At 46.1% G+C, this 11,059-nt stretch overlaps 1 protein-coding gene across 14 annotated transcripts in view; it reads right to left on the bottom strand.

The window, feature by feature from the left end:
- Window positions 1-246: 246 nt before the first annotated feature.
- LOC115202248 (GRB2-associated-binding protein 1) overlaps window positions 247-11,059 on the bottom strand; it is a 69,471-nt gene continuing 58,658 nt past the window's right edge. For 7 of the 14 annotated variants that reach the window (XM_029766243.1, XM_029766242.1, XM_029766241.1 and 4 more), the window contains 8 exons: window positions 10,918-11,012; window positions 10,358-10,703; window positions 9,184-9,216; window positions 7,886-7,975; window positions 6,685-6,778; window positions 6,175-6,292; window positions 2,544-2,672; window positions 247-2,397 (listed from right to left, as the gene is read on the bottom strand). In XM_029766243.1, coding sequence (XP_029622103.1) covers window positions 2,239-2,397; window positions 2,544-2,672; window positions 6,175-6,292; window positions 6,685-6,778; window positions 7,886-7,975; window positions 9,184-9,216; window positions 10,358-10,703; window positions 10,918-11,012 — 1,064 coding nt within the window. In that variant the 3' untranslated portion in view covers window positions 247-2,238. The remainder of the gene's footprint in view (window positions 2,398-2,543; window positions 2,673-6,174; window positions 6,293-6,684; window positions 6,779-7,885; window positions 7,976-9,183; window positions 9,217-10,357; window positions 10,704-10,917; window positions 11,013-11,059) is intronic. The other 7 variants (XM_029766251.1, XM_029766252.1, XM_029766244.1 and 4 more) reach the window with 6 other exon arrangements.

Raw genomic sequence — 11,059 nt, 5'->3', positions numbered from 1 at the left:
GAGGCTGGTGTGAGGAGCTACAGGAGGACGGGCTCATTGTAATGGCTGGAATGGAATAGATGGTCAAACACAAACCATGTTCGACTCCAGCTCCATGTCCTCCAGCTCCTCCCACCAGCCTCAGTGGGTGGGACTTCCTGGCCTTCGTTCCCTTCATTTCGCCATCATTGTTTTCCTCCCTATAGTACCCAACATTCTTTATAACATAGGTGACATACTGTAGTGTGTAGGTGACAACACAGAGGATTCAAAAAAAAGGTTGTTTTATTTAGTTCACTTTCAAATGGAAATGTTTCTCTTTTGATTCATTAAAAAAAAGATAAAGCATCAACGTTTTGCAGTTGGTCTCGAGACAGAAAGCTGCAATGGGACGGTGAGAATTAAGTAGTATGGAAATGACAGTACAGGCACAGCTTTTCAATTCAAATGATACATGCTGGAATAGTTGGTGCAAATATATACAGCAAAGACTAACTCTCCTGGTAAAACATGCTTAGGACTTAGAGAGAAATGGGCCTGTATTCATGGAGCATCTCAGTAAGAGTGCTGATCTAGAATCAGTTGTTTTGCCTTTTACAATGACTAAGATTACATGAACAGTGGAGACCTGATCCTAAACCAGGGCCGGGTTCGCAAAACTATCTCAAGGCTAAGTTCATCATTAGAACCGTAGGATCCTATGGTTCTAACAATGAATTTAGCGTTAAGATGCTTTCGGGAAACCGGCTTCTGCACTCCTACTCAGACACTGTGAATAGGGTCCCTGGAAAGTTAGTAAAGCCAATAGTCGTCATGAAAAAAAACACTACGATTCTGAAGTATTTTCTTTTTAGGTAAAACATCAATTTCTCACTATTTACAAAGACATATCAAGTAAAGTAGATCGCATACATACATCAGATCCCAGAAGGTGTGTGTGTGTGTAAATCCATTTGAAATAAATTAAAACCTAAGAGAGATAATGAAATCGACACGCCATCACAATAATAAACTCCTGAAACAAATTGACTGGCGCTCGTCGAGAAGGCATTTTCAACAGCACTTTGCTCTATAGCATCAAATCTGTCCGTTGATAGATTATTACATGGACATCTATCGTTGAGATAACGCAAAATAAATTAGAAATGGAAATAGCTGTTATTAGTATTTGAATGAGTACCTGATTTCTCTCTTCTATAAACCTACGTTTGACACCTTTGCATAACTCACAGAAAGTGTCGGGGAGCTTCCCGTTACAAGCCGTCACAGTTGATTCTGTCATTTCATATCACATGTCCCGATACCATCTCGGAGAGCGTATAGAATTCCACCCTGCAGAATTACCACACACACACCGCATATAGTGTTGAATAAAGGACACTTTCTGTTTATATACATAACACTTTGTACAGACTTTTCGTTTTGCAAATGGCAAGCCGTTTCCTCTTCCGCTAAAAACTAAACGAGGAAGAGAATAATTTCTCAGTCGATTAGATGACGTTGTTTCAGTGAATCCAAACCTTTGATTGAGCACTTGGTCAGTTGCGTTTCAGAAAAAGTTACTTGTATTCTATTTCCTTGCATTCACAACAAGTTTTTCACTAAGAAAACCTGGTTCTCTCTTACAATGTTTTGGATAATATTAGACCTGTACAAGAGAAAAATGGCCCAACTTCCTACCAGCAAAACTAGGCAACCTTGGCAGTAAAGTATTAAGTAGACACTAAGCATTCTGATTCTGAAAGAGAGATGACCCATTCTCTCCCAAAACAGACTCCAGACAGTGTCCCACAGTGTTGTGATTTAATCATAAAGGAAATGTTTTTAAGTCTTCTCCTGGTCATTCTCCAACCAACTAGAGGAAAAATCTAAACTGACATCCACCATAAGTGGCAGTAAGTGTTCCAGACTCCAAGTCTTTGTGGATGTGGTAATGTCTTTACAGAGTCCCCATATCAGGCAGGTGAGGACTGATACATCAATCAAACCTACTTGCATCCATACTGCATTCAGCTTATTCCTGGCACATACCCCCTGTCTGCCACAGAGGGGCGCTGTGCTGTCGCTGTTCTGTCCTCGGACTGACTGATGGCAGTGTAAACTAAAGACAGTTTAGCGGCCCTGGAGGTCCGCCGGCCCCTTCACTTCGGCACTAGGAGTCTGGAGGTGGTGGAGGAGGTGAAGGCCGGGGCCCGAGCCCGGGCTTGGAGTAATGTCTGCGGCCCAGCAGCGTGAGGCTATAGCTGGGTGAGCTGGGGGTCACTTGGGCCCTTTGGTGGAGGTGTCTGTCTCTGTGGACTGGCGTCCGTCGTTCCAGGCCTCCCGGGTGCTCTTGAGGGCCTGCGTCCGCTGCTGGTCCACCACCACGTAGTCCACCCGCTCATCTGACACTGCCAGACCAATCCCATTACTCTTCTTCTAGAGAGGAACACACACACACACACACGTCAGCTTCAATAGTGAGTGAGTGAGTGAGTGAGTGAGTGAGTGAGTGAGTGAGTGAGTGAGTGAGTGAGTGAGTGAGTGAGAGAGAGTGTGTGTGTGAGAGAGAGATGAGGTCTCACCTTTCGTGGTGGGGTAGACTTGCCGGGGTCCAGGTCTAGGTCCAGGTACTCCACCTGCTTGTCTCCTTTGGGCTTCACCATTGGGCTGCTCCCCCCGTCCGCCGTCATGGGCGCACCCAGCTTCATGTTCTAAGCAACAATGGAGATACCATGTTACAGTGGAGACAGGGGGATGATGACACTCACAGAGCATGATTAAATGTTAGTGCTACACTCTAGGAGTGGGCAAGAGGAGTGGTAGTACAGCTACAATGGAGACAGAACTAGAACAGTCTACTATTAAACATACATTGAGGTATTACGCAAACCTCAAGTCACGTCAGCATGTACACTACCACTGCAGACGGTGCCTGAAATCTTAGTGGGTTTTGGAGGGGAAATTACACCACAACCCACACCATGCAGTGAGAGCATAGGCTCTATGGGCATCTCCGGTTAGGCTCCAAACTGGCAACCCAGGCAGCTTGTCTAACCACACTTGGCAACCCGTCTCACCTCCTCTACGGTGTCAAGGCCCTCCATCTCCCTCTTAACAGGGGTGATGGGGACAGTGCAGTAGAAGGACTCCTCTCTACAGAGACAGCAGGGAAAGGTCAGAGGTCAAACAATAACAAAGGATGTACTGAGAGGGGGAGGAGGAAGAGAGGGACTAGGAAAAAATATGAGTGAAAAAAGCAACAGGAAGTAAACATTGGGTAAAGGCGAAGAAACGATAAGGGAAAACATATCAATAAAAACAATCAAGCAGACATACTATACAGGAAATTACCCATTTTGCTGTTGGTGAAGTTAACCAGTCAATTTAGTATAGTTAAGATAATTTCCTTTAGGAGAGAACGGAACAACGTTAAACAGTGATTGTGCTGTTCAATTTATGACTCCCACCGGGAAAATAAATAAATAAATAAATATATATATTTAGGACATTTTTTGCTGTATTCAGACAGATTAGAAACTGCAGGAAGACGAAACAGTGGTGAGACAAAGTGGGAAAGGTGGAGACAGAAATCAAACCCTGGTCGCCGGGGTTGTGTTCACGTGCCTACACCACCAGATCATGGAGCCTGAGCCAGGGAAAATTATTTATATCTGACCTGTCAACAAAAAGGGTCCTTGAACTGATGGAAGAAAAACACAAGTTAGAAGAATAGAAGAAGCAAAAAAGAGATGTCCATCAGATGGACTGAATACCTGCAGGGGGAAGGAGGAGATGTCCATCAGACGGACTGAATACCTGCAGGGGGAAGGAGGAGATGTCCATCAGACGGACTGAATACCTGCAGGGGGAAGGAGGAGATGTCCATCAGACGGACTGAATACCTGCAGGGGGAAGGAGGAGATGTCCATCAGACGGACTGAATACCTGCAGGGGGAAGGAGGAGATGTCCATCAGACGGACTGAATACCTGCAGGGGGAAGGAGGAGATGTCCATCAGACGGACTGAATACCTGCAGGGGGAAGGAGGAGATGTCCATCAGACGGACTGAATACCTGCAGGGGGAAGGAGGAGATGTCCATCAGACGGACTGAATACCTGCAGGGGGAAGGAGGAGATGTCCATCAGATGGACTGAATACCTGCAGGGGGAAGGAGGAGATGTCCATCAGATGGACTGAATACCTGCAGGGGGAAGGAGGAGATGTCCATCAGATGGACTGAATACCTGCAGGGGGAAGGAGGAGATGTCCATCAGATGGACTGAATACCTGCAGGGGGAAGGAGGAGATGTCCATCAGATGGACTGAATACCTGCAGGGGGAAGGAGGAGATGTCCATCAGATGGACTGAATACCTGCAGGGGGAAGGAGGAGATGTCCATCAGATGGACTGAATACCTGCAGGGGGAAGGAGATGTCCATCAGATGGACTGAATACCTGCAGGGGGAAAAGAGTGAAAGCGCAAACGAAAAAGACAAAAAAGCAGGATGACAAGTGATGGAGGGGGAAAGAAGAGGTGAAGAAAATAGAAGTGTTGAAGAGGAGTCCTTCTGTGGCAACCATCGATTTCTCCATAAAAGATGAGGTTTGGGAGGCCAAGGAGGATGATAACGGAGTATAACTTTTACTAGGTATACTATACTAACATGGGAAATTAGAAACAAGAAATGTGGACTCATCATTTCAATATCACCACACTAACAAAAAACAGTATGTTTTGAAGTGAAGTCAAACTACACTATATACACAAAAGTATGTGGACACCATTTCAAATTAGTGGATTCGGCTATTTCAGCCAAACCCGTTGCTGACAGGTGTATAAAATCAAGCATACACCCACGCTATCTCCATAGACAAACATTGGCAGTAGAATGGCCTGACTGACGAGCTCTGTGACTTTCAACATGGTACCATCATAGGATGCCACCTTTCCAACAAGTCAGTTCATAAAATGTCTGCCCTGGTCAACTGTAAGTGCTGTTATTATGAAGTGGAAATGTCTAGGAGCACCAACGGCTCAGCCGCGAAATGGTAGGCCACACATTCTCACAGAACGGGACCGCCGAGTGTTGAAGCACGTAGGGCGTAAAAAACGCCTGTCCTCGATTGCAACACTCACTACAGAGTTCCAAACTACCTCTGGAAGCAACGTCAGCACAAGACCTGTTCGTCTGGAGTTTCATTAAATGTGTTTCCATGGCCGAGCAGCCGCACACAAGCCTAAGATCACCATGCACAATGCCAAGCGTGGGCTGGAGTGGTGTAAAGCTTGCCGCCATTGGACTCTGGAGCAGTGGAAACGCATTCTCTGGAGTGATGAATCACGCTTCACCATCTGGCAGGCCAATGGACAAATCTGGGTTTGGCGGATGCAAGGGGAATGCTATTTGCCCCAATGCATAGTGCCAACTGTAAAGTTTGGTGGAGGAGGAATAATGGTCTGGGGCTGTTTTTCATGGTTCTGGCTAGGCCCCTTAGTTCCAGTGATGGGAAATCAATGCTAAAGCATACAATGAAATTCTAGACCATTCTGTACTTCCAACTTTGTGGCAGTTTGGGGAAGGCCCTTTCCTGTTTCAGCATGGCAATGCACCCGAGGTCCATACAGAAATGGGTTTGTCAAGATCTGTGTGGAAGAACTTGACTGGCCTGCACAGAGCCCTGACCTCAACCCCATCGAACACCTTTCGGATGAATTGGAATGCCGACTGCAAGCTAGGCCAACATCAGTGCCCGACCTCACTAATGCTCGTGGCTGAATGGAAGCAAGTCCCCGCAGCAATGTTCCAACATCTAGTGGAAAACCTTCCCAGAAGAGTAGAGGCTGTTATAGCAGCAAAGGGGGACCAACTCCATATTAATGCCCATGATTTTGGAATGAGATGTTGGAAGAGCAGGTGTCCACATACCTTTGGTCATGTAGTGTATTTAAATTATTCTGCATACTGATGTTCTATGGATATTCAGCCCACTAAGATATGCCATCAAATAAATTACATTGCAAATGGTGCACTTCACCGTGAATATATATTTTTTTATAATTGAATTGTAATACATTCATTGGCTACTGACTGTATGTGGAACATTAGCTTATTAATGTGACAAGTTTTTTGTTAGAAAATGTACATAAATCATTGTAGGATTTAACATGAATATTTTAGAAGAGAGTAGTTGAGGACGTGTGTTACATACTAGTTCGTCTGCCTTAGAGACCATGGCTACATAATTCTCATCACAGTCCTCGGAGTCGGTGCTGGAGGCGGTGCTATGCACCGAGGGAGGCCTGGGGGGCATGGGGAACCTGGAGGGACTGAGCAGCGTCACACACAGACACACACACACACCGTTTAACACACTGTCGGTACGCACACAAATAGCAGCAGTGCCTGCAGAGTTCCCTGCAGATTAAAAATGACTCACTGGAAAAAGACAAAAAGCATATTTCTAAGACATGACTACTTTGACATGTTATGAGGTGACTACAATCATGCGGAGGGTTAGTGTTCTGATATAATACCAAACCTACAGTCATATGCAGTAGAAAGGTAGGTGTCAACTTAGTCGAATTCCTAAGGTCAGCTTTATGTTTTACTCCCAAATGGTTAGGATGCGGTGAGCGACAATAATCCTAGATCTGTGCCTAAGGGCCACTTTGACCCTGAGCTGCTGTAGAGGTAAAAGGTCAAAGGGTAAGACACTTACTCCCGAGCAAAAGACCTGGTGACAGGCGAGCGGACAGGCGCTGATGACTCCTCCCACTCAGGTAGGGGCTTGATCTCCAAAGGGGCGGGCTTGGCTGTAGAGGGGAGGGGCAAACACCCCCGTCAATCTCTCTCATCACGTACCATCATCGCAACACAATACATTCTATTCCACCATTCAAAAGGTGGTGTGGAGGTAGGCTTTCATTTGGCCAACAGAGGTCCCTAAAAGCCACAATACCTCCTTGCAAGACTAAAACTGTAGGCTGGATTCCAATATGAGAAGTTGTGTGTAATACAAAAATGTAATCAATTGGTTATAGGTTTATAGAGTATGTCCACATTGAGTGTCCACAGCCAACCGTTCCCGCATGGTTAACGTAACAGAGCCCAATCTGGCAACCCGGGTGCTATAGAAACACATTCAGCATAGCTCCCTCAGCCTGGCTAGAAAACACCATCTGGTGCTGCAGTCTACAGGACAGCAGCACTAACACTTCTCAGCCTACAGTACAGCACTAAACACCCTTCATGCAAACCGGAGATATATATACACACATATCTGAACAGAACATAAAGAGGGGAAAATATCATTGATCGTACCTGAGTAATAAACTTTCCTCCATTACAAATACAATAAAGAGCACATGATAGAATTTATTACATGTTGAAACAGGAGCATGCCAAAAAGTGTTAAAAATACAAGAGGTAGTAATTGGTTAGAACAGTCCATCACTGGTGTGTTTGTGTGTCAGTAACCTAAGAAACAATTACTGTACTCGTGTAATACATTAATGCTATTGATTACTTTGAATACGTGGGCTTGAGATTTGGTTGTTGGTGCGGTACACTAGTACACTGACAACATTCTCCTACGTACTGGAGATCTTCCACTGGACAACAATAACATTCCTGAGATATGATCTTTCCACCATTTCCTGAAGAAGCCTAGAGGATAATATCTCTAGGGTGTTGGTGCGGTTCAAAAACGTGTTATGAGAACAAAATGTGGAATCAGAAATGACAACTGAACAGAAGAGGGGCCCGCTGGTCCAGGAGTTAGTTGATTGGATGAGACAAGATACCGCGTGATGTCACAGGAGAACATTCAGAAGCATGCGTTGAGTTCAGACACGTTCGGGGAGAATGAGAGATGAGTATTCAGAACCAAGTTTCAGGCGTCGTTGTTTGGTAGTACCTACCCTTGCGTCGTCTTGGGAACTCCCCTACGGTCTGAGAGTCGGTTCGCTCTAAACCAACCCCCTTTGCTCTTATTATTTTAGGACTCTGACCTGATTGGTTAAAAAAGAAGACTTTTCACATTACCATCATTGATAAAACGATGACATCATTGTAACCCCTATTTTAATAAAACCCTGCCATGCAAAGCCGACAGATCAACAGACTTTGTTGAGAGACAACTCACTACTTCCACCCTACCATTGCGTCGTCCCTATTGGTGTATATACAGTATAGACAGGACCATCGCCATGGCAACAGCAGACGGTGACATTTCCCATCATGCACCTCACTCCACGCAACATGGTTGTGACTAGAGGGAGTACAGCTACGACCGGAAGTGACTTTTCATAGTAGGTTAGGAGAGCATTTTAGCTAACCCTAACCATTTCCCTAACCTTAACCCATGTCTCCTAACCTGCTGGGTCAATTCTCCTAACCAGCTATGAAAAACTAACTTCCGGTCGTATCTGTGCTCCCTCTAGTCAGAACCCTGTAACACGGCTGGCCTCAACAGAGACTTAACAGAACAACAACATGCACCAGTATGAGTGTGGAAGATCCACCAAGAGGACCATTTTGAGTGCAACAACACATCCACAACAGCAGACAATAAAAGCACACATGTATCTGTACACCAGCAGACTGAAGTTATAACCTTATGTATAACCATCACTATAGCCAGAAAACACAGCATACCCCAGATAAAACCATGGCAGACATTTATAATTGACCCCATAACAAAGCCATAAGGAAAGTGAATGAATGAAGCTACTTGTCGGCATCGACCACAGATGTTTCAGCCTCACAAGACCTCACCTACAGAACCAAACCAAGCAAGAGAGGCCCAATCCCAAATTGACCCCTGGACCCTATTCAATTGTGGAGATCTGAGAGGAATTGATTTGTTAAAGCAATGTGGTCAAACTTCCACCAAGTGCATAGAGTCTAGCGGTCGATTTGTACCAGAGCCAGCGAGAAGGCTAGAGAAATTAACCCTGAAGACTACAGAACACAACAGCCCTACAAGAACACACAGGCTGGACGACAGAGGTCCCAAACTCAGCAGATGGATAGCATTGATGGTTAGGTGAGGACAGAGATTGCATTGAGATGGAAGTTTACGGTGACGGCCCATGGTTATGAAAAACTAAAGTAAAAAACTAAAGTAACTGTATGCCTATCCCTTTGTCGCCATAATAAGGACCCCATGACCACAGTAACATTCCAGTCTAACATGTCCTTGCACTGAATCACTCACCTTCAGCACCCCATTGTGACACCATGGTAGACACTGGAATGAAAATAACCAAGAGTCATTGATCTGAAAGTTAAAGCTCTAAGCCGTGAATAGAGAGGGACTGACTTCAGGATTTCTAACATCTTCCCTGACACCATTGACAGTGACTGGTAATGACCTCTGCTTTGGGTCTGCCTCCCCGGTGGGACATTCAAGTCCTTCCCGCTCTAGATTGAAATGTGGTTCAGGAGGGGGTTGTTGCGCCATCAAAGAGGCCCTTTCAGAGGGGGGGCTCCATGGTGATGGTGGCCCAGGCTGGTCACCCCCCCAAAGCCCCAGAGAGGGCCCCCTGAACTCAGGGACAAAAGTCCCTTTGAATGAGGTGAGGGGGATAGAAAATGAGGAGGAGAGCAGGCTAAGCTAAAAGAGAAGGCTGAGAGGAGGGTGGATGAGGCTTTGTCTAGAACACTGCCTACATTGAGGAGAGAGGTCTAGAACACTGCCTACATTGAGGAGAGAGGTCTAGAACACTGCCTACATTGAGGAGAGAGGTCTAGAACACTGCCTACATTGAGGAGAGAGGTCTAGAACACTGCCTACATTGAGGAGAGAGGTCTAGAACACTGCCTACATTGAGGAGAGAGGTCTAGAACACTGCCTACATTGAGGAGAGAGGTCTAGAACACTGCCTACATTGAGGAGAGGAGCAAAGGGTGAGCCACAACAATCTGCACTCCTGTCTGATGCCATACAGGAATTGTATAATGACACATTCTGAAGTGTTCTACTTAAGCAATAAGGCACCTCGGGGGCACCTAAGGGCTGTTCTTATGCACGACACAATGCAGAGTGCCTGGATACAGCCCTTAGCCGTGGTATACGGTCTGATATACCACGGCTTTTAGCCAATCAGTATTCAGGGCTCGAACCACCCAGTTTATAATTCTAAATAATGCAATGGTCATCTGCCTTTCATAACCATGAGCCAGCACATGTAAATGAGCGTGAATTAGAGTTGAATGCCAGGATGTAGAGAGATGAGCAGTTGTGAAAACATTGATGCAACAGCAGATAAAGACAAACGTACCAAGATTCTCTTTCATTCAAAGACACACCCCTTTACACCCCCATTCCCCTTCACAGCCACACCCCTTCACCCCCCAGCCATGCTCCCTGCCCCCCTCTCCTCCCTCACCTTTGCGGTCCGGTTTGAGGTTGCGGTCCACGGGCGGGGGCTGACAATCGCTGATGAGCATGGGCCTGCGGGGTGGGGTATTGGGGCTTGAGCGAAACCCCATGTGGGCCGGCGGGGGAACCTGCTTGCCCAGGGAGAACTCTAAGGTGCCCGGGCCCGGGGTCATGGGGACATAGTTGGGTTCCATGATGGGTTCACAGCCCGACAGGCTGCCGGAGCGGTGGTGGGACGGGGAGTTGGCGCTCATGGGTACGTAGTTCTGGTCAACTTCCTCCATGGACTGGCTGCCCACTGGCATCATGCCTTTGTTTTTCTGGAGGGGAGGGGGTGCAGAAAGAGAGGCAGGCTACATGAGGGCATAGACAGACATAAGACAAAAACACACACACAAGAAAAGTAGTGAGAGCATGCAAGCTTCCTTATCTTAATCTGCACCTTAGTACACTTCAAAACTCCATAGTCATAACAGTCTAATACTTGGAAGGATCAGTATCGATGCGAGAGTTCCTTTACGTTGATCGTTTTAAACTGATTCGGGAGCATGTCGGTGAAAGACTGACCAAGTAGCTGTTGAAGCTTTCGTTGAAGTCAAACGAGCAGCTCTTGTCAGAGGGAAACGTCCTGGGGATATCGTAACAGTCCTGGGAGCCCAAATCTGCAACAAACATGACAGAACACTTAAAACCAGTGTAAACACAACAT

Source organism: Salmo trutta, chromosome 11 (genome assembly GCF_901001165.1).
Source record: "Salmo trutta chromosome 11, fSalTru1.1, whole genome shotgun sequence".
Lineage (NCBI taxonomy): Eukaryota > Metazoa > Chordata > Actinopteri > Salmoniformes > Salmonidae > Salmo > Salmo trutta.
The sequence above is the reverse complement of the archived record's forward strand: the minus strand, read 5'-3'. Positions and strand labels throughout refer to the sequence as shown.